The sequence below is a fragment of the Phodopus roborovskii genome, unplaced genomic scaffold (assembly GCF_943737965.1).
Source record: "Phodopus roborovskii unplaced genomic scaffold, PHOROB, whole genome shotgun sequence".
NCBI lineage: Eukaryota > Metazoa > Chordata > Mammalia > Rodentia > Cricetidae > Phodopus > Phodopus roborovskii.
Window position 1 is genome coordinate 14,541,061 of NW_026126517.1, and position 23,331 is coordinate 14,564,391.

The following is a 23,331-nucleotide window of genomic DNA, read 5'->3' on the forward strand; positions in this document are numbered from 1 at the left end:
AGTAGGATGCCTTATATATTGTGTCGGACTCATCAAGTCTTTTTAAACTGAGTTAGTAAATTGCTACTGTAAAAACTGAATATTAGTACAGAGCTAACTAAAAATAAAAGTATTTTCGCTAGTCAACTATTGTGTCATGCTACTGGTTTTCCAAACAGTCCCTCTGCTTTCCACTGAGTAGACAGATTGACAATAGAAGTTAGATTTCAGAGTGAAACAGTGAAATATTGCTTGTCTTAATGTCTCCAATTCAAGTTGTGCTTATAATGCTAACATGGACACTGACATTAACTAGGTAGAAGATGCTGGAAAAGTGAACTTCTGTTCCCCTTATTCGTCTCCCTCTCTGTGCAGTTCCTTTTGAAACAAATACAAAAGCAGAGTTGGTCACACCTTCTGAAGCTACTCAGAATGACGAACGAGACCCAAGAGATGGTCTGGAGTCAAGCTCACTGAACTTGTTTCCAATGAAGGTGCATTCCACTGGAGTGGAATTGCCAACACAGAAAAATGCCTCCGTGCCAGATGCTCCTCACATACTGAGCCCCCCACAGACCCATATGCCAGACACGTACAACCTGGTGTGGAGGGCAGGGAGGGATGGCGGCCTGCCCATCAATGCCTATTTTGTGAAGTACAGAAAGGTAAAGCCTTCCCATTCATTTTTCTTTTCTCATTCCTTAGCCCCGTGTATGTGTAAGACCTTTGCATATTGTGTTATATTTGTGGGAGGGTAGAAAGGAGAGTGTTCTAGAATAAGTTTGTCAGAAGTATCTCCCCCAGTCAGGCTGGATTGACAGATCTTAGGAAACCAATACCAAGAAGTATAAATAATTTTTCCCCCGAATTGGAGTTTGAAACCAAAGTAACCATAACATTTTCCCTCTGTCCTTCCATCCCTCACACCCTGTGCTGGGGGTGGAACTCAAGGCTAGTGACTACCACTGATCTCTACCTCTAGCCCCATCACTTACTATCAAACCTCTTGTTTTAACCCATTGGTCATCAAACTCTGTAAACTACTTTGAAAACCTTATTTCTGTCCTTTGCCGAGATGGTAGAATACTCGTCAAATAAAGGATACCCAATGGAGCAAGGCCCTCTGGCATCATTTGTGACCATCACATTGTAGACTGGTCTCTTAGTACTAGAATCTTAAATGGTCACTTATTTGGTCATGCTTGGGCCTCTAACTATTGATTCTTTGGGTGATATTTTTCCTCTGAAGGTTGTAGTAAAGCAAGAATTAAAAGTTCCTTTATGTAACGAGAGTAATACATTTCGTAAGACAAATGGTATTGAATCTCTTGCTTACAATAATACATCACATCTGCAGACTCCTCTAGAATTAAATGAATGATAGATTTTTGTAATGGGAGGAGAGGTTTCTTGTTCCCCATCTCTCACTATTCTGGGTTTCTCTTGAGCAGCTGGATGATGGCACGGGTACAGTGGGCAGTTGGCACACAGTTCGTGTCCCAGGAAGTGAAAATGAGCTGCATCTAACTGAGCTAGAGCCATCAAGTCTGTATGAAGTTTTAATGGTGGCTAGAAGTGCAGTTGGTGAAGGACAGCCTGCCATGCTTACCTTCCGGACCAGCAAAGGTGGGTGTCATCTTCCATCAGAGTGAACTGGCTACTTAATGTCAATAGATTAGTAAGAATCCCATTGGATAGTAGAAATCCTAAAATATAAATCCATTATACATGCATACGATAGTACCTTTTGGGAGCTATACTTAAGGGGTTGTATTATTTATTCCATTGTAATATTCCACACATATTTTTGCAAGTTCATCATCCATAGCATCAAGATGGGCAAGGCAGGTGTATCAGAGGTAGTCAGGTTGAGATCTAGCCCAGAGCTTACACTCTGATGAGGAAGGTAAAGTGCATACTCAGATAACAACTCCAGATAAAATCCAGTTTGGTTCTGGGATTTATCAAATGCTGTCCATGCATTAGGCAGTATAGGAAATAGACAACACTAGTCCTTGTGGAGTTCATGTTCTAGGTGGGAGGACCATATGCCAAAGTGCTAAGCACCTTAGAGGGTGGTGTTAACAAAGAAATACTTCAGGGATGGACTTGGGAAGTGTCTGAGTTGGAGTCATTGCAAGTAGGTGGCCAGGGATGTGGTCAGTATTAGCAGTGAGGTGCTTACAAAAGGGGAGGTAGAAGGCTTTTACACATTAGAGGAAAGAAAGTGCTTGGTGTACACACCAAAGGGGTCTCTGTGATGGAGCCAAGAGGAAAGGTGTGTGTGTGTGTGTGTGTGTGTGTGTGTGTGTGTGTGTGTGTATGACTCTGTGGTTGGGTCACATAGCACTCTTGGAACTTTCCAATTCTTTGCTGGTGACACCTGTGAGCTAGGAAGAGCTAGAACATTTGGGCTGAAGTTAGAGTCAGGTGTAATGGAGGAGGGTATGGTGAGGAAAGACAATGTAAGCAGTACCCTGACAGGATTCCAGAAGGATCTTCCTGGTGACCAACTTGTGATGGGAGTTCAGGTAGAGGAGGCCATGATGGAGTGGCCCAAATACAGGGAAATACTTCAGAGGGGTCTCCAAAGAAGCATGCTTGGCCCGGGTTCTGAGGTTGGAATTTTCTTTGGGCCGCCAACCAGCTCCCAAATAATGATATGGAGACTTATTAATTATGAATGCTCGGCCGTCTCTTAGATTTGTCCCACTAGCTCTTTTAATTTAATTTAACTGGTTTCTATTCATCTATATTTTACCTCAGGGCTTTTTACCTTTCTTTCATTCTGCACATCTTACTTTTCTGCTTTTTTTTGTGTCTGTTCAGCCCCTGGCATCTCCTTGTGGTCTCTTTTTCTTTCTTCCTTAGCCTAAATTCCTATCTCCTACTTACTCTCCCTGCCTGAAAGCCTGCCTATATCTCTTCTCTCACTATTGGGTATTCAGCTTTTAATTAGACTAATCAGGTTCCTTCAACAGACAAGGTAAAACAGCAACACATCTTTACATAGTTAAACAAATATTCCATAACACTGTGCTCTAAGAGAAAAAGCCTCTGAGGATTGGGAAGTATTCATCCAGTGGCTTTGGGAAAAGACTTTCATTTATTCACTACTGGGCAGAAATGAGTACTTCCCATTTTAAATGAATCTTCCATTAGTTTTCACCACTTGGTCCTAGTTATTTATAGTTTGACCTATAACCACTGAATAGCTGTTTCTGTTTAAAAACTAAAAATCAACAAAACCCAATTTTACTTTTGCTTGTTGAAACATTAAAAGTTAGTGTAGCACTTTTCTGTGGAAAAACAACCTTAACAGAAGCTCCTTAATTATGAATATTATTTTTGGAATGAATACATGTAACAAAAAGGATGGGCTAATCAGAACCTTTGCCCAAGTTCTCATTTGGCTTTCCTGCTCACATTGTTGTATTAGTCTATGTTCTGTAGAGGAACAGAACTGATACAAGTACATAGACATAGATATACACATAAATATAATATACATTTACACATACACATAGACAGATATGGACATACATGACATAGACAAAATACACATATACATACATATAGATAGATATAGATGGGCATAGACATACACATACATATACACATATATATACACATAGATAGAGATGTACATAGAAAAACCTAGACACATGTAGACATAGAGGGACATAGACATAGACTTTCACATTGAGTGGTACCAACAATGTCTCACAGCTGAGAGGCTGAGACCTCTGGGAGGTGCTTCATGACCAGTACCTCAGCCGTTGGAGCAGGCCCACAGTGTCTGTCTCTCACTGGAGAGCAACAATCTGGTACTTACTGAGTCTAAGAGGCTTGGGCCTCAAAATTCTCAGTCTGGTGCTGAAAACCTAGAAGGTTCTTGGAGAGCTGTTAATCCTCGGTCACTAATATAGATTGGAGTGATCAGCAGCAGCAGCTGCTATGTGAATCCATTCAGCAGCGAGGAAAGCCAGGTGAGCAAATCTGGTTTGCTCAGAAGGCCTGGGCTGGGTCTTCCACCTCAGTTAAGGCAGGCTGGGCAGTTCCTCACGCAGGACTCTCTCCTCAGCTGATTCTAACTTGTGGCAAGCTTATGTCAAAACCAACATCACGGTTGTTTCTCCATGTGTAGTACCAATTCAAGCAGCACCACAAAGAAAGACACATTTAGCTTTCTTTTAATGATTCTAGAGAAAGACAAAGCAATTTTACCCTAGTTCTTGACATCAGCTAAGTATAAGGGAGGTAGTGTGTTTAGACACAGACACATGTATCTTTATAGCTGGTTATGCTTCATGGTATTTTCTTGATTTGTTTTTATTTTACAATATAAGCTTATTGCTTTTTTTTTTTTTAAATACCTTACAGAGAAAATGGCATCATCAAAAAACACCCAGGCATCCTTTCCACCTGTGGGCATCCCTAAGCGTCCTGTTATTTCAGAGGCTTCCAACAGCAACTTTGGAGTTGTACTTACGGATTCCTCTAGGCATAGTGGAGGTAAAGAATCTTCATCTTGTTTGTTTATAAATATCAGTGTCCTGTTTCACTTGTGGGGATAGGATGAGTAGGACATTTGTTACTTAGGTTATGTTCTACCCTGCATATCTACTTATTATATATGTGTGTGTATATGTGGTGTATGTGTGTGCATGTATTTGGGGACCTGTGCATGTGTGCATGTGCTTGTGTATGTGTGTGTGTGTGTGTGTGTGTGTGTGTGTGTGTGTGCGTGCGTGCGTGCGTGCGCGTGCGTGTATTTGTTTAGGCCTGATGTTGAACCTTACTTACCAAAGGACTTTCATATCAGAGCTGCTTTTCAGTTACCATAAACACACTACTTATGTGAATATCAGCTTTATGAGAGTAAAGATGATACCTCAAAGGCAAATACTTTACTATTTACATAACATGTAGAAGCACAGCAGAGATAAAATAATCCTTACTCTTGAGGATTTAAAGCATATTAGGTGACACAGACATCTGAAAACACACACCAGTGAATTGACTGTTAAAAAAGAAAGAGACAGCTAAGCCCATAACAGTGGAATGGATAATATAATATACACAGACATTCCAGTAACAGCCAGCTTATCCATTCTGCTTATGCTTATACTCCTGCTAATGTGGGACCTCAGGAGAGATACTTAACTTACCCTGATACAAAGCAAGGCACATAGTGGTTCACACAGCTGCTCAACATCTTGAGCTAAGCCTCAGAAAACAAGAATGATGCCTCTAGGTGAAGGAGTGGGAAAGGCAAGGATAGCTTCTGCAGATGGACAGATGGCATGTTGCATTTAGTTAGTTAGTGTAACTTATTGCTGTCGGGTACCATGACAATATAAGGAACCAGGTAGGTGCCCATGTCTTATTTGATACACTTAAAAGTATAATCCTGGCCAGTGGATAAGGACACTTACTGCCCAAGAGACCAAGTTGATCCCTGGGACCCACACAATGAAAGAAGAGAAATGGATTTTGCAAATTGTTTTCTGATCTCCACAAGTGGGCTGTGTCATATGCCTCTCTACCTACAACAAACAAACAAACAAATACATTTAAAGAAATGTAATCTTTTCCTGGGAACTATGAAGAGTCCTAGTACTTAACGTGGCAAGGGAGATTCCAGAATCATGAAGGTGGTTTCCCCAGGGTGAGGTTCTTTTATTACATGTAGTATGTGTTGATCCCTATGATTTCCCCAAATTTTGGAAACTGCATAATTTTTGGTAGTGGGGGACTGCATTCATGCTACCCCCCCCTCAAAAAAGCCCTAGTGGATTTTTAAAAGGAAGAAATGTAAAAGATGCACCTTGAGAAATATAAAGATGACACCAGCGAAGGAGAAGGAAGCAGGGCATAGCAGAGGGTAGAGCAACAGAATCTACGTTGAATGAGAAGGAGGAAGCTTGGGTGTGGGCACAAGGACCCATTTAAAAGGTGGATCGATGGTAAACAATTGTAGTGAAGATTATGAGTTTGGAACTCTTCAAACTGAAGTACACATATGAAATAATTTATTTGCTGTTTCTAAGTGCTTCTTGAGGATGAGAGCATGTCTACTTTCCAGGTGAGGTGACTGAGGCTCTGAGGTTCCAGTGTGCTAGACAGAGAGTGTGCTAGACAAATGGTGAGTATGAATGCTAGACAAACTGTGAATGAATGTGCTAGATGACAGCGAATATGCTAGACAAGTGAGTGTGCTAGACAAGTGAGTGTGCTAGACAAGTGAGTGTGCTAGACAACAGCGAGTGTGCTAGACAGAGAGTGTGCTAGACAACAGTGAGTGTGCTAGACAGCATTGAGTGTGCTAGGTAGAGCATATGCTAGAAAGTGAGTATGCTAGACAGTTGGTGGAGCTGCTGTGGGGTCTACGTTTTCCCAGTGCGGCAGCTACTGTGAAAAACACTGAGTGTGCTCTTCTCTGTAGACGTGTTCTCCTCAGTGACTTTCTTTCCTCTTTACCTGTGGCCTTTGGTGAGTTTGAACTGTGCATTCACCCGGAGAAAGTCACTTGGTTTTCGGTAAAGATGTGCATTAACATTTCTGCTCATTCTGTTTCTTTCCATTGCTTTCTAGTGGAAAGGAATACAGTAAGTATCATCCACCATTGCCTGCTAATGCCTTCTTCTGTTTATCCCGTAAGCCATTCGTTTCGTAAAACACCCTGGTTTTCTGTATACAAGTACCATGTTCATTGTGACTTCCTTCATAAATGAGGGCTGAATCGATGCTGAGATGAAACAAGTTTCTTGAGAATCATGGACTCAAGAAAAAGATAAGGTTTCTTTAGTGGCTTCACCAGTATTGTGGCCCAGGTTGGCTGTCCATGTCCAGCTTTAGCAACTCACTATCAGCACTCTGAAAGACCCACTGGCCTCCCGAGAACCAGATGTCAACAGAATTTACAGGCAGCTGATGTGAAAGCAGAATGGCAGTTTCCCGGGGTTCAGTGTAACTATTTTGTGGGCCATCCTTATAGGACTCATGACGGAAGTGGTTACTACCATCGTCTTGTTTGTTCAGCAAGGGAAGTTAGCCTCCCAGTTCCTCCTTCACTCCCCCACCCCCCACCCCCACCCCCCACTCCCTGCTTAAATGCTGGTGACCTCTCTCCCGATGTTTCCATCTGCCACAGGGTCTGGTCCTAACCTGTGAAGTAGGACAGCACCTGTGCCTTGTGGTAGTGCTCACTGCAAGCTCTCCCACCTACTTTCCTACATGTTTGTGTCGTTGTCTTTCTGCGGCACTGTCTCCCTCTCATCCTCGCCTTCCCTTGTTATGCTATTAATCTTGATTTTGTCCTATGTTATCCGTGCGTGTATTGACAGACTGTGTTTCGAAGCAGCAATTCCTGAAGCCTTGAGAGTTAATGGAGCCATCAGTAGGTTGTTGGGTTTGTTTTATGTAATTTGGAAAACATTTCAAGTAAGAAAACATTTGGGAGAATTGTTTACGTACCCTAACCAAAATCAAATAATCACTTGCACATGGCTTTAGTCTAATCTAAAATAGAATAGCAGAAACTATCATATTTATTACCATTCATTCTTTGTGAGTTAATTATCATATCTGTAATCACTTTCTTCCCTTCTTTCCAGTTTCCTGTGTTTTCTTTCCTATACATTTTATTTCCCCTTAGCTTTTAAAAGAGGACAGGCTGTAATATTAGCTATGACAGAAATTTTTTTCTTTTTCTTTTTCTTTTATTTAATTTTATATAACAAAGTCCAATTAAATGAAAACAAACATTTATACACAATATTTGGGAATTTGGGCGTCGTTCTTTCCAAACTACTTCCTGCTGGTAAGGGGCGATGTCATGGGGGATTCGAAGAAGATTCAGATATCCTGGCTGTAGCTATGACAGAAAATTTGATGAGAGATTTGTCCTTTGTTTCAAGGTTTGGGATTTATCCCTCATACTGTTTTTAGGTTATTCCTGTCTCTGAAATCAATGTCCCAATTTTCAGTTCCAGAGGCACCAGATCGACCTACTATCTCCACTGCATCAGAGACCTCTGTCTATGTCACTTGGATTCCCCGGGCAAATGGTGGCTCTCCAATCACTGCCTTCAAGGTGGAATACAAACGGATGAGGACTAGTGATTGGCTGGTGGCCGCTGAAGACATCCCTCCTTCCAAACTTTCTGTGGAAGTCCGTAGTTTAGAACCAGGTAATAATACTTTTTGTTTGTTTGTTTGTTATTTTTTGAGGAAACAAATGCTTATGGTGGAAAATTTTGAAATAAAATATGAAGAAGAGAGTATGATATCTGAACTATACTCATCCATAAACAGTGTTTATGTTTTGGTACATGTCTTTCTGGTCTTTTTTCTTTTTTCTCTATGTCTTTATATGCCCCGGAATCTTGTCACACGTACAGCTTTGTATCCCTTGTTTTATCTCTAACTCTGTAAGTGTATCATCCTTTGCTTAACTGTTCTTGTTGCCGTTGCTGTTGTTTTAGTGGTGGAAATGGAGGCCAAGGCCTTGTGCATGCTAAGCAAGCACTCTATCACTGAGCTACATCCCCAGCCCTTAACCATTTCACTTCTGGATTTTAAGTTGTTTCTCTCTCTAATCCCATCCTTCCCCAAACCTCAAGACCACTTTAAAAAAGAAGAAAAAAGGTGTGAATAAGCTTGTACTTTTTTGGGGGCTCATGACCACTTTGCTCCTGGAATTTTAAATATACACAGATGTAGCAGATGTCTGTGTCTAACTTTCTGTCATGGGGAATAGATGTAGTTAGTTGGGAAAAAGACAGCAGTTTTAGATATGAGTGGAACCAAGTGACACTTTCTAGACTGATATCTTCCCATGATTGTATTTGAGTGATGAGGATACTCATGTTAGGATTTTAATTTATTCTTTAAATGTATCCTAACATTATTACAGGTTTTTATAGTTAATTTTTTTTTTTTTTTTTTTTTTTTTTTTTGTCTTTTTCCCCAAGGTTCAACATACAAATTTAGGGTCATTGCTATCAACCATTATGGAGAGAGTTTTCGGAGCTCAGCATCCCGTCCTTACCAGGTGGCTGGCTTCCCAAATCGTTTTTCCAACCGCCCAATAACTGGACCTCACATTGCATACACAGAGGCTGTCAGCGATACTCAAATTATGCTAAAGTGGACGGTATGTGAATGGACATCTCCTTAATGAGAGAGACTTCATATCAGTGTCATACTCTTGTGAGGTGATGTTATGAGCAATCAGTTGTTGAACTTTTAATTGTGGAGAAGTGGAAGGACACTGAAGTTTGTCTAAAGCACATAGTCTAAGAGGCAGGGTTAAAATGAAATTGTTTCTTCTGCTCCCATCCAAATGTTGCTAACTTAATTGACACTATGATTTATTCTTTTTGAACCATGTGTACATTTGTTTTTGAAGCTTGGAAATGTATACTATTCTATTTTTGTTTAGTTCTGCAGTAAGCTAAGCGCTTGTATACCTTTGACTATCTCTGAATCAGGTTCAAAAATGGCCACTTCATATAATGCAAAACAAAGCTAGAGAAACATTATCATGAAGATAAGGAAATTCAGATATTGCTTTTATTTTTGCCTTTGACAAGTCTTTGTTTCTGTTTTCTAGTATATTCCTTCAAGTAACAATAACACTCCTATTCAAGGATTTTATATCTACTATCGGCCAACAGACAGTGACAATGACAGTGACTACAAGAGGGATGTTGTTGAAGGTGAGTCCCTTAGTAAGCTGGAGCTCCTGCAAAAGTGCTTTCATGGGGAGGGGCTAAATATCATGAACCCACCATCACAGGCTAAGACTGCGTTAAAAATGAGCTGGTTTATGCTGTTAAGTCTGTTCCAGTGAAACCCAATTTCCCCAATTCTGTGTGTATGTATGAGTATGTGTGTGTATGCACACATACACATGTAATTTGTAGTATAGTGCCCTGATTTTGTTACAGAGACAGGTATAAAAGTATGGGAGAAAATGATTTGTCAGTAGTTCATCTGAAAGACTTTTTTTCTTAATTACCAGTGACCTGAATGTATAATTAATTACAACTTCTTATTACATTGGAAAAACGTCTCCTCAGTTTGTAGACCTCTGCACTAGGATGATCACATTTTAAATGTGTTACCAACTTTTAGCGATGTGGAGAAGTTGGAGTGTTTTGTAGAGGAAACAAACAGTCCAGGCGTGAAGGGTACTAATACTGCTTGCTCCTCTGCTGCACTTAAATTTACAACAATCTGGACTATTACCTGTGGCCTGATAGCTGCTGTGACCTGCTTGGCCCCATCTCTACCCTTAGCCATGCCTTTTGCGTCTTTTCTCAGTAGAGATGTTGACACCAGCCTCAGGTCCTTGGTGCAGGTGGTTCCTGCCACCCACCGTTCCCTTTTCCTAACACTTTGCATAGGCATTCTCACTCTTCTCTGTTGGGACTTTACACACCTCTTCCTCAGACCAGGTCTTCCCTGGAGTTCTAACCAAAACAAACCCTTTGGTTTATTTCATAACATTTTATTAAAGGCTAGATATGTGAGTTTGAGTGTTTGAAATTATATTTCTCTTACTAAATATTAACTTCCTTTAGACATGGGATCTTTGTTCCCTCTGCTGTGTTCCAAGTTGCTACTATGGTGGTGTGTTTGGTATTGGATGGCTTGATGGTCTTGTGAATGGAGTCCATAAAAAGAACTGGAGTGTCTGGTGATGCTTGTGCTGGAAACAGAGAGCAGCATAAGAGCTGTGTTCACACCAGCAGACCTCGATGCAGGAGAGAGAGCTGCTTCAGTTGAGATGGGTGGTTATAAGGAAATGATACAGGGAAGAACTTTTGAAACATTGTTGGATGTATAGAAGTTCAGGGGTAGAACATGTGCTTAGCATTTGCTGGGCCCCGAGTTATATCATATACACACATATATCCCTGTACACATAAATACATAAAACAAATCTTGTCAGAAAATTGCCCTAGGCCTGAAATTTACTATATGACTTCCTTCCATTAAATACATAGGTTTTTTTTAAAAAAATTAGTTTAAGTATGCTATAGTATGTCAAATATTACAGCATTTTTTGAGATTTTATTTTATATGTATGAATATTTTCCCTGCATGCATGTGTGTGTATTATGTGTGTGCCTGGTACCTTCAGAGGTCAGAAGAGGGAGTCATATCCCCTGGAACTAAAGTTGTGGGACAGTTGTAAGCTGCCATGTAGGTGCTGGGACAAAACCAGGTCCTCTACAAAATGAGCAAGTGTTCCTGACTGCTGAGCCATCTTTCCAGCCCCTGTAGGGTTTCTTTTAGTATTTATCCAGTGGAATTACTTTTATAATATAATAAAATCTCTGCAGTCTGGGTTCTTAAACTTAGTAGGGTAGCAGCACACGACTATTTTGGATGAAAGGTTAGTTCTTTCTCTGCTGGAGTTTTTAGTGGCACACTCATCCTGTACTCTCAGAAGTCAAGTGGGAGCAAAGTGGGAGACAGTGGGAAGCCAGTGTGTTCCTTTGGTGGCTTGGACATCCGTGCTGTGGGTGTGCTTGCTTTGTGAACATTCAGCGTGCTGTACTATTGTGTGTAGCTCTTCGGTTTGCATACTTTCCTTCAGTCAAAAGGCTGTGTAGGAAGAACAGTAAGATAATTATGACTTCTGCATTTTGTCCTGCCCAAGTCTTTGTTTTAGTTTAGATGATTTAGAAGAATGGGATATCAGATTTTTATTTTTAAAACTTTTGACGTTGGTTAAACATTTGGTATAAGAGGGTTCTAAACAAAGCCAATGTTAAGTGGCATGAATAGCTCTCTGGGTCTCTCTCCCTCTCCCTCGCCTTCCTTCATGTACTTTCTAGGAATCGCTGTGGGTTAACAGTTTTTAAACTGTGCTCTTCAGAGGAATCTTTGAACGTTTGCAAACCTCTGTGATCTGAATGTGAGCTTGGGACATGGGAGTTTGGTGGCAATTCGTGTCTAGCAGTGCTCACAGATGAGGTCCTCCTGGTTCTCGGCAAGCTTGTTTATAAATGTAGCACACTGAGCAGTTAGATGTTTAAGTGGGATCCACTGTGCTGTGTAATTTGCTTACTCCTTATTTTCAAGTTTATTCATTTGGAATTCTTTCTGTGGCACTTGGAGCTATTGGTCTATTCTCCCAAATCCAGGAACAAAATGCTCACTTAAAGTATGTACTTAAATTTTTCTTTAGAGATTTTGGTTACTTATGTGTATATTGATCCAAAAATTTTCTCCCCATCCACCAGGAAATCAATTATAAAGACTACAACAAGACTGCTTGTGTTCCTTTCTTTCTTTCTTCCTTCCTTCCTTCCTTTCTTTCTTTCTTTATTTTTTTTTTTTATTTTTTATTTTATTTATTTATTTATTTTTTTGGGACAGAACTGCTTTGGAGCCTGTCCTGGAACTAGCTCTGTAGACCAGGCTGGCCTTGAACTCAGAGATCCGCCTACCTCTTCCTCCCGAGTGCTGGGACTAAAGGCGTGCACCACCAATGCCCAGCTAGCACTTGTGTTTCTTACATTATCTTCTAAATTCTTTGCCACGTTTAGATGAACTACAAATGTTCTCAGACTGCCAGAGTTTTTGTGTGGAGTTATTTTGTCTTGTTAAGAGGAGTTCCAGATAAGTCAGTGTGTAACGCTCACTGTGTTCCTTAGTCATCGAACCCTGAGGCTTAGCAGAGGGTGTACACTCATTGTTTGGTTTAGACACAGTAGTTCACATAGCTGTCTTGCCAAAGATAAAAATTCGCTCTGTTTGCCAACCTATGGTTTTTCCTATTGAAAAGATTGGGCACCACAGTGAAACACAAATCTAAGGTTTATCTTGTAGCTGTTTTTTCCTAAAACCCGGTCAGAAGCTTAACCCCACTACTAGTTCTAAGGAGGGAGTGCCCTGGTCTAGAGGGTATAGAGCCAGGAAAGGCCAAAAGCTAGAGTGAGAAATAGTCTTAAGGGGGATTTTTATATTTTAGAAATAGGCCCATTCCAGCTTCAACCAGTTTCTTGTTTAAAAAAAAAGGAAAAAAAATTGGGTGGAGGAGATCTCTTTACAAATGTAAGTGAAGTCTAGAACCCACTCCCAGAGCAGAGACACTTGATCTTAGACAAGCTGATTTTCTCCCCTGTAAAATGTAAGCCTGTGTACATGAGGGGGTTTTGTGTGATGACTTGCAAAGGGGCTGAAATGTTTTTGTCTGTGTTGAATTAGAAAGGAGCCTGTGATACTGGTCCTGTTGGACAAGCAGATTTGTAGTTTTTTTTTTTTTTTCCCCTATCCCTTTAATTAATTCTTTAATCCGTTGGTGATATGCTGGAATTTCTAGGAAACACTGGAAACAGTTGGAAGAGTCAATTTCTAAATGGGATTAAGAGTACTTGAAGAGTTAATTAAATCTGGCAAAAGTGTCCCTGTTTATGAAAGTTTGTCACAGATCTATTAATGTGAAATCAGTGTGATTTACACTGGAGTGCGCAGTTTGGGAGTGTTTCTAAATGAAATGTTGGCTGCACTCCACAGATAACACAATCCTAATAGAGGAGACACTTATGCAGTTCTGAGGCTCCCACTCAAAAGGACAGAAGCCTTGGGCGCAGTGGTTGAGGGTTCCCACAGCAGTTTGCCTTGTGTCCATGGCAATGGACGAGAGTTCCGTGAACGCCTTTCCTGCAACTGGTCACCCCAGCGACATGTATCCACTGTTTGGTATCTCGTTTGTACTGTGGCTTTTTAGTGGGCAGGCATAGTAGCCAGACTTGCTGGGGTAAAATGAGGATTTGACATGTTTTTTTCTCCTATGCATGTTTTTTTATTAAAGACTTGCCACTCATTTTTAAATAAAAACCAGTATTGCTACAAACACACCAGATACCCTTTAACTGAGTTTATCTCTTTGCCTATTTTACATGCCACTTAGTAGCAATGCTCTTCATCCATGATGCAGTAAAACATGCTCACGTGAAGGGTGTTTTTATCTCGCAAGCTGTGTGAAATGGTGAGTGGTGCTGATAAATCTCATTCTGCAAACACCGAATAAGCACATTGGTGTCATCAAGGCTATGTGGTGTCTACAGCTTGCCTCTCCTGTCTCTTCTCTAGGTTCAAAGCAGTGGCACACGATTGGTCACCTGCAGCCAGAAACCTCTTATGACATTAAGATGCAGTGCTTTAATGAAGGTGGAGAGAGTGAGTTCAGCAACGTGATGATCTGCGAGACTAAAGGTAGGACAGGTGTGGAAGTTTGTGTTCCTCCCCGGCCAGTACTGGGATCCCAAACTCTAGATCCCATCTTAAAATTATTGGTATATTTCTGTGTGAAATTTCTACCTTGGACCAGTTTCTAGGTGTATGCATTAGACTACCCCATAGAAGTCCATTGTGCTGGCTAGAGCGCTTATCTAAAACATTGTCTACATAAGCATTAGTAGTGCCCATTGCTTTCTGTGTGACCATATATAAATCACTTCTTTTTTTCATATTCTCCATAGAGCACAAATGTTTGCTACTTTCTATGAAAATTGAACTATCAATAAAACTATAGAAGATTAAGGAATTGTACTACACCTGTGTTACAGTTATGAAAACGTAATGGCTGAGGCTGAGGACTTTAAGGAAAGAGGAGGATTGTTTAGCTCACAGCTCTTCAGGTCAAGAGCATGATGCCAGCTAGTATCAGTTCAGCTCTGTGAGAGGTGACAGATGGTGTCACAATGACAGGAAGGCCAGATGGGGGCCACACCTGTTCTTTTGTAACCGTACTCTCATGAGAACTAACTAGGACCTCACAAGGACTTAAGCAGTTCCCTGCTGAGTTGGTACCCGGATTCCCCTCTAGGCCTCTTTAAGGTTCCACTGCCTCTGAACATGGCCACACTGGGGCCAAGACTCAGGGATACACTCAAGCCACAGCAATCTGCTTAAAGCAGTTTATTGAATGACAGATACTAACTACATGTTTAAGTATGTGTTGTATTAAGTTTAAGATAGCAGCCACAAATTCAAAACTCTCATACTCAACTCTGCCTACACACAGAGACTGACTATAAAAGGATCTTTAAAAGGAGGAGGCACCACATGGGAAGAGATGAAATGGTTAATCTGGATGTTCATAAAACAGAAGAAAAAGTCTATATACCTCCTTAGGGCTTTCTTAATTGTCTGTAATACTAACATCTCTGCCGGGCATCTCCCATTGCTTAGTGAGATGTAGGGAAGCAGCTCTGAGGTCATTTAGGAAGTCCTGGGTCTTCTCTTTCCTCTTTGCCTTCTCCTGGGTGCCTTGAGTCTACACATAGCCAGCCAGGGATCTGACTTTTCATGTAGTCATGTAAGCATGCTGAGATCTAGTAATGCCTTTATTTATTTATTTATTTACTTACTTACTTACTTACTTAATATTTATTTATTTATTCATTTATTTATTTTGAGACTGGGTTTCTTTGTAGCTTTGGAGGCTGTCCTGGAACTTGCTCTGTAGACCAGGCTGGCCTTGAACTCACAGAGATCTGCCTGCCTCTGCCTCCTGAGTGCTGGAATTAAAGGCGTGTGCCACCACTGCCTGGTATAATGCCTATTTTTAAAAAGTTTGCTATCATCATCATCATTATTGTTATTATTATTATTAAAAAGTTTATCATCATTATTTTACACAGTCTTATGTATCCCAGATTAGCCATGAACTCCCTATGTAGCCTTGAACTTCAGACCTTTCTTCCTGAATACTGAGAATTCAGTTTATATGTTGTTGGGCTCAAACCCAGGGCTTTGTGTTATGCTATATCCCTAGTCCTTAAGAAGGGACTTATTTAAGAAGGCTTAGGTAGCATGGAAGAAGGAAGTTGTTGAATACTCAGGCTAGTCATCAGTGTTTGCTACAGTTATTTTTATTTGATGATGAGGAAATGAATAAAGCAAGGATACAAAGACTCAAGATTGATTTGCAAAGCCAGGCTTAGTTCTTTCTTATAAATTCTCAATCACGTGTCTTTCTGCTGAAAAACTCTCCCATTAAATCCACACTAGTCCTCTGTCCACCTGGACCTTGTCTTGAATTATGTTTGGTTCCTATATATCTGAGTACCTCTTTGAAGCAGGCACTGGGATGCATTCAGGAGGATTTCTTGCTTGTTTCTAGAGTACCGTGATACTCAGAATAATCAAATGCAGGATACCATTTCTTTACGATCTTGCCAGGCAGGGCAGGAGAGGTGGCTGTTCTTGCAGAGCACAACAGTTGTTCCCAGCACCTATGTTGGGTGCTTCACATGTGCACTCTAACTTCAGAGGGTTCAATGCTGTTCTGGCTTCTAAGGGCATCTGAACACTCATGTGTATATATATTACACACAAAATTATGTATATACATCTTACTGGGCACAAGAGGAAACAATACTGGTATAGGATTGTAGCTCAGAGAGAAGGCATCTGCTTAGCATGGACCAAGTGGTGTGCCCCATTCCCAGCACTGCAAAGAAGGAAGAGACTGAGACAGTATCATAATGCATTTTTATGGTCATGTGGCTGTGTTCAGAATAGCACCCCTCACTATCAGTTGTAGCTTACAGCCAGTAGGAGTCTATTGACTGGAGGCTGGGAAGTCAGAACATAACGCTAATAGTCTGGCAAGGGCCTCCAGTCCCATGTCATAGTTGGGTAGAAGAGTAAGTGACTGAGAGCAGACAAAAAGGGTTCACATTAAACCCATTTTCTTATGACCAACCACTCTTGTAATAATGATGCTGATCCATTGGTGGGGATAATGTCCTTACTACCTAATTGCCAATTTCACTTTTTAATGTTGTTGTCATGGTGGTTAAATTTCTACATGAGTAGAATTCAGACCATAGCCCCTTTCATTACAGACTTAAGATGGCTCCATTTTCTGAACACAGAACAGGTTTGTAGAGGTAAAGTGATGCGAGTCACAGGGCTGAGTTTGAACCTAGGAACCCTGGCTCCAGAGAATGGGCTATGAGCCACTCTACTATGCTTATGATTGAGTGGGACTTTTCTATTACATTAGAGCAATAAGAACATGTGACTTGCAGATGGGGAGAACGGGGTTTGTGTCACTGTTGTTAAATAGTGTTTGTGATCAAATGCCCAGAATACCCATGATGTAGGTGAGAGGACCGTGTTTACATGGACTGTAGTAGACCTCATTGGGGAAGCTTAAAGGATGCATGAGGATTTTGGATTATATATAGTGGCTATAGTAGTTCAATGTTAATTATCTAATGTTCCTTTTTTACATGATAGAAGTATAAAACAGTAACTCCAAGTCTTATTCAGGGGAAAATATATCACACAGAATGCATTTTGTTTAGTGTGCTTTTTTGGGGGGGCAGGTGGCTTTTATTTATTTATTTTTTTTTTTTTTATTTGTTTTCTGTTCATTAGTTGAAGTATTTTATTTTAGCCCAGGAGTTTTCTGTGAGCACAGTCCAAAAGATCATCGTACAGCTGTTTGGGTCAAACCAATTTGTATGTTTCTTGGCTCTTAGAATTGCTAAAAAATAAATTAATGGACTAAAACTCTGGCAGATCAGAAATTCATATTTTGTGATTCATTGGTGGTCATACCATCTCTGTAAGGAGAGTAAACACACCAGCTTGCATTCCTAGCCAGACCTCCTTTGAGAGTCCATTTCATAAACTCTGACTTAATTTTTTTTTTTTAATATTTCATCCAGTGAAACGTGTTCCTGGAGCTTCGGAGTATCCCATGAAAGACTTGAGTACCCCTCCCAGTTCTTCAGGAAGTGGAGGGAATGTGGGGCCTGCCACCAGCCCTGCCAGGAGCAGTGACATGTTGTACCTCATCGTTGGCTGTGTGCTTGGTGTTATGGTTCTCATTCTTATGGTTTTCATTGCGCTGTGTTTGTGGAAAAGTCGCCAACAGAATGCCATACAGAGTGAGTCATTTATAAGTATTTCCTTGTATTTTTCTAGAGATGGGTAGAAAAAATATTGTCAGAATAAATATTGATTCCTAACACTTTTATGTATTTGTGCCATGGAATGAAAGCTGCTAGACACTCTCCACTCAGAGGGGGTGGCTTTAGAACTGTTCATGCTGCCAGCCAAAGTAACTGGAGCATCAAATTCAATTGCCCACTAGAAATAAACACCAAAGCCCAAACTAAGCAGGTCTCTGAGTAAATAGCTGTCTTGGTGCTGGGAAAGCCTGGCGTTGTTGGACCACCAAAGAGGATGAGTGCTTGCAGAATCAATTTTGGAATCATTGTAGAAATGTCTTCATGTATCCAAGTGAATGGAAAATGGCCTGATGGGAAGGAAGGTAGCAAAGCTTTTAAGTTACTGTCGGTAGGTGTCACGAGCCTCCACAACTGCTGTACCCAAACAACTCTGAAGTGACATACTGTCTCCCATATGCATCAAGTAAGAGGTGTGATTTTTAAGTTTGATGATGGTACTGTTTTAATACCAACAGCCTTCCTTCCCTGTCCTTAGAAACACTAAAACCAAATCAAGCAAGGTTATCAGACATTGGTGAGGGAAAGTCTCCAGTTTGGCCTAAGAATAAGGAAATAAAAGAAAAGCAAGAGGAAACCCATAGTGATAAGTACTTCCAGGGACCACTGTCAAATACTCACCCTTAAGTTAATAACTTAATAACTCATGAAAAAAAAAATCTCTTTTGATTGATCAGTGCTTTCCAAAAGAGGCATGACTGGACTGGTGTCGTCAGGCTGCAAAGCTTGTGACCATTTGATTGGGCCTTATTTTAAATGGTTCTAAAGCTTTAAATTGTGCATGTATTGAGTTAGTCAAGCATTGTGCTGGTTATCTGAGCAAGACTGATCTGATAAGAAGCCATTTTCCATTGTGATGATAATATTTTTACAGAATGGAAATTGTAATGGGAGTGTTTATTCAGCCACTTAAGCCACCAGAAGAAACTCATTGTGTTCTGCCTGTGAGACACTGCTAAGCAATGGAGACCAATAAGTAAGATAATCAGGCCTGCTCTGAAGGAGCATAGATACCTTGCACAGGAGTGCTGTGCACCTGTAGGGAAAGCGCGGGACCAGGAGACACTTGAGGGCACTTAGCTGGAACCTGGCACCAGATCCCTATAGTTTTGCCACGAGGACTCTTAGGAATATCTTCGCTTTTTCTAAATGTATCTGGCAGCTGTGCCTCTGAAAATCAGAATTTGCCTTTGCACTTTTAATATCGCCTTTTTGCCTTTAATACCTCACACCCTCAGCCTGCACAGTGACAGGAGGAGCTATTGAACAGCCACTAAGTGGACATGTGCCATCTTTTTTCCCCCTGAAAGTGCTGCTTACTGCTGTTTAAACTGTTGTTTTTCTCAGCATTCTGACAATTGTTTCAGCTCTCTGAAGTGTGTGGGACTTGAAGCCCTCCCACTTAACCGTTGCCATCACTTGGATGATTTCCTTTTGCACATTGTTTCCTTGGGAGTAATTTCTCCCTGATAAAGTTTTCCATCTATTAAGAGAGTCTGAGTTAATTCAACGTTCCAAGCTACTCTGTACTCTAAAGAAGTAAATGAAGCAACTTTAGCAAAGCTTGTGTGAACAGTTTAGCACGTTTTATGTTAAGTCTTGTTTGTAGTGTCTTAGTGATGTCATTAATAGAATTTCTTTTCCTTCAATACCTGACGATTTTCCTTCTGGGCTTGTTTATTCTTTTCAACAGAATATGATCCCCCAGGATATCTCTATCAAGGGTCCGAGATTAATGGGCAGATGGTAGAGTATGCCACTCTCTCAGGAACAGCCCGGATCAATGGGAGTGTTCACGGAGGCTTCCTCAGCAAAGGCAGCCTCAGCAATGGCTGTTCTCATCTGCACCATAAAGTCCCCAATGGAGTCAATGGAGTCCTGAACGGAAGCATAAACGGAGGGCTTTATTCCGCACACACAAACTCACTAACCAGGACACGTGTGGAGTTTGAGCGTCCTCACCATCTAGTGAATGTAAGAGACCTCATTATAAATGATACCTGCTCAGGGCCTCCACTGCAGGGACTGGCGATCACTTGACATATTTTACTCTAGGTTCCTTGTAAGTCATAGATGTGGGCATGGAATATGTTACCAGCAGTCTTCACCAGTTTTCTGTCATCAGCAATAGCTGTATTCGTCAGCTTGGTCTAGCTTTAAATTATTTACCACAGAGTGGAATGCAGGAAAGAGCACATTGGGAGTCATTCTTGAGACAAAGTGGAAAATGCCGATGAGCAAAGACCAGATGGTTCACATTTGACTTACTTGGAGCTGAGTCTGAGAACTCAAATGCTGTTAAGTCTGGGATGTTCTGTAGCACATTGGGATGCCCCAGTGGAAGGGGCTGGTGGCAGCTGCTCCCCGCTGAAGAAGGGGTTCCAGCTCTATACCTGCTCTTGTCGTGCACAGTGCAGGTCCTAGTCCTGGTGAACTTTTTGACCTTTCAGTACACTTGTAAATTCAGGTAGAAATCACCCAGTGCTAGCACATCACTCAGATTTTCTTTGTTCCATGTTAGAGAGGGAACCTGGACCTCTGCTGTTGCAGGGATTGCTTCTTGGATGACCAACACCCCCAGCTTTATGAAGAACATGTAAAGGGTTCCCACAGGGTGCCAGGTTATGACTCCTGACACATCATGAGTTTGTTTTACCCAGTATTTTTTTTCTTTTAACTTTGTATCATGTAAACCTTCTGGATTTTAGAATATTAGCATTTTTAGCAACAAGAAATTCAGTTGCAAACCCTTAAAACTTCCTTATTTGTGAGGTAATATAGTTTTGTTTTTTCCAGTGGGACTAGAATGACTGACTGGCACAGTTAAGATAATTTTTCTTAAAAGGGTTTGTGTATGAGGGACTTTGATTTATTATATTTCTGGCGGTGCATCCATATTATCTTTTAATCAGATAGTTTGTTTAGTTGGTCATATTTGTTTAGTTTTTACTATTATTCTGATTGCAAAGACATTTGCTGCAATCTAGAAAAGTTTTCTTTTTTCACCTTCATTTTAGTAAAGATATCGAAACAAAAACTGTAAGGTACGTTTGTATCATAAAGCTAAAAATCCTATGGTTTTTGTGAGACTGAATTTTTGTACATTCTACAAAGTTTTTCACTACCGAGAGATAATAAGTTCGTTATTCTTTGGAGCGAGCCATGGCTTGTCTCCATTCTCAGTCCACTCCTTCTTTGCCTCAGCCAAGGAGTGGAGAAAGCTGATGGAGAAAGCGTTCTGCTCCGAACAGCACGGGCCGTTTCTGTGAGAAGGAACCCTATGGCTGATGCTTCCAACACAGAACGCTGGGTTTGCAGAACCCACTTGCCATTTAAATGATGTCTGCCAGGCGTCAGTGTGACCACTGACTTGACTTTAATAAATTCAACAGTTCTTATCAACGATACCATTTTTCTCTACTCCTGGAGTTTGTCCACATGAACTGAATGTGGTCTATGGTTGTTCTTCCTCTGTTTTCTTCATCGTTCCTGTTGTTAGGTGGATCGGGGTTATAGAGAGAAATTTCTAGTTTTGGTTTGCTTGGCTGTTATTATAAGATAAATGAAATGGAAAATGTTCTAGCAAAAGCAATTGCCTGAACCCTTTGAACACCTTGAAGGCTTGCTTGAGGTTTGAGTGCTCTGTGACAACCTCCCCCACCCTTCAGATTCAGTTCTGCTGTTTTTTTCCAGAAAGCAGAGCTCTGATTCTAAGGCCAGTCAATCTTTAACTTCCTGTTTGCCATTCTGTATGTCAAATGAACATTTTACAATGAGGTATGTGTTAATCTGGGCATTTTCCTTAATTGCTGAGCAGTTTCCGCCAAAAGCAACATCAAAATATTAATATTCCCTCCAAGTCATTGCTGGCTGAGAGTCTACTCCATCTGGAAAAATATGACATTTTAAAACAGTGCAGTCAAGTGAACAGACCTAAGTGAAATAATTACAGGAAAATGAAGATGGGTTGATCTTGTGACATCATTCAAACAGAGTTTACACCCTGTCTCTCGAACTGGCATCACATAAGCTTTTCCCATGATTGCTAGAAAAGAAAACATGAGGAGGTGCTCATGATGTATAGTATATTTTAAGCCATAAATTTGAAATACTAAAAGGAAGTGACTAACCTCCCTCCATTTATTTGCTTTTTTTCCAGTACAGAAATATCTGGAAGAATGTGGCAGTTCAGAGTTAGGGGTAAAGTGTAACATTGTGCAGGGCTCACTTGTGAATAAGTAGAAAGTGTTACATTGCTCAGGCAGTGTGTGTAAATACACTACACACCCATTTGTTACTGATATGTACTTGTGATTATTTAACAAATGGTCTCTGGCCCCTTCAGCTTCTTCTTTTCTTTCTCCTTGAATGTTGTCCTGACCAGGGCGGAGGAATGTACACAGCAGTCCCTCAGATTGACCCACTGGAATGCATTAATTGTCGGAATTGCCGGAACAACAATAGGTATGTTAGTGTGTGTCCAGCCACATTCCTGTGACCAACACATTCTCTGCTACCTCCTTGTTTTCCTTAACACAAAACTTCACCATCCACAGTTTAAGGCTGTTAATTTTACCCCCAACTTTGTAATTTTTACCTTTCTGTGCCTCAGTTTCTTTAGACATTTAGTGACAATGCTAAAAGCTTTTTTTCTCAACAGAGTGTTGTTGAAGGGCAGAGTTCTTCTCTATATACATTTTTGTCTTTTCTCATTTCTTACTTTCATGTTTGAGCTGGGATGAGGATAAACACAGTTGGTCCTGCTTAAGTACTAAATAAATAAAAGCATCTCCTATCTATAGGCTAGTTTTTCCACAATAATATTGCTGGAATTTTCCTATTTGATTATGCAGGGTTACCTTTCTTTTCTCCTTTTCCTTTAATTCTTAAACTCTTAAGATACTTAAGAAGAAAATTTTTACTTGGGTTGTGGTAGTCTATGCCTTAGTCCCAGCACTTAGCAGGCAGAGAAGCAGGTGATCTTTGTGAGTTTGAGGCTAGCCTGGTCTACACAGTAAGTTCCAGGTCAGCCAGACTACATAGAGAGACCCTGTCTCACAACAACACAAAAACCACAAGACATTTTGCATATGTATACCCACACGCGCATGTGTGCGTACGTGTGTGTGTGTGTGTGTACATGATCATTGGCACACGTGTATATAGCACAAATAATAAAAACCCAGAGACAGATATTGGGGTTCAAGCTGAAGATAAGAAAAGCAAAACAGCCAAGCCGCTAGAGTTGTTACCTCTACCAAGGCTCAGACCAAAGGAGCAATCCTGTCTTCCAAGTGACTGCAATGCTCTCTACCAAACCTCAGACTGCCCTAAGACT

General features: G+C 40.8%; 1 protein-coding gene and 1 non-coding gene across 5 annotated transcripts in view; both read left to right on the forward strand.

Moving 5' to 3' along the window:
- Cdon (cell adhesion associated, oncogene regulated) overlaps window positions 1–23,331 on the forward strand; it is an 85,274-nt gene that overhangs the window by 49,437 nt on the left and 12,506 nt on the right. For all 4 annotated transcript variants that reach the window (XM_051197063.1, XM_051197067.1, XM_051197062.1 and 1 more), the window contains exons 9-18: window positions 355–644; window positions 1,431–1,605; window positions 4,363–4,494; window positions 7,971–8,174; window positions 8,958–9,139; window positions 9,599–9,704; window positions 14,098–14,220; window positions 17,691–17,912; window positions 19,687–19,967; window positions 22,378–22,457. In XM_051197063.1, the coding sequence (XP_051053020.1) occupies window positions 355–644; window positions 1,431–1,605; window positions 4,363–4,494; window positions 7,971–8,174; window positions 8,958–9,139; window positions 9,599–9,704; window positions 14,098–14,220; window positions 17,691–17,912; window positions 19,687–19,967; window positions 22,378–22,457 (1,795 nt within the window). The remainder of the gene's footprint in view (window positions 1–354; window positions 645–1,430; window positions 1,606–4,362; window positions 4,495–7,970; window positions 8,175–8,957; window positions 9,140–9,598; window positions 9,705–14,097; window positions 14,221–17,690; window positions 17,913–19,686; window positions 19,968–22,377; window positions 22,458–23,331) is intronic.
- LOC127232020 (U1 spliceosomal RNA) lies at window positions 5,599–5,758 on the forward strand. The gene has a single exon (XR_007835325.1). It is a non-coding gene; the product is annotated as a U1 spliceosomal RNA (small nuclear RNA).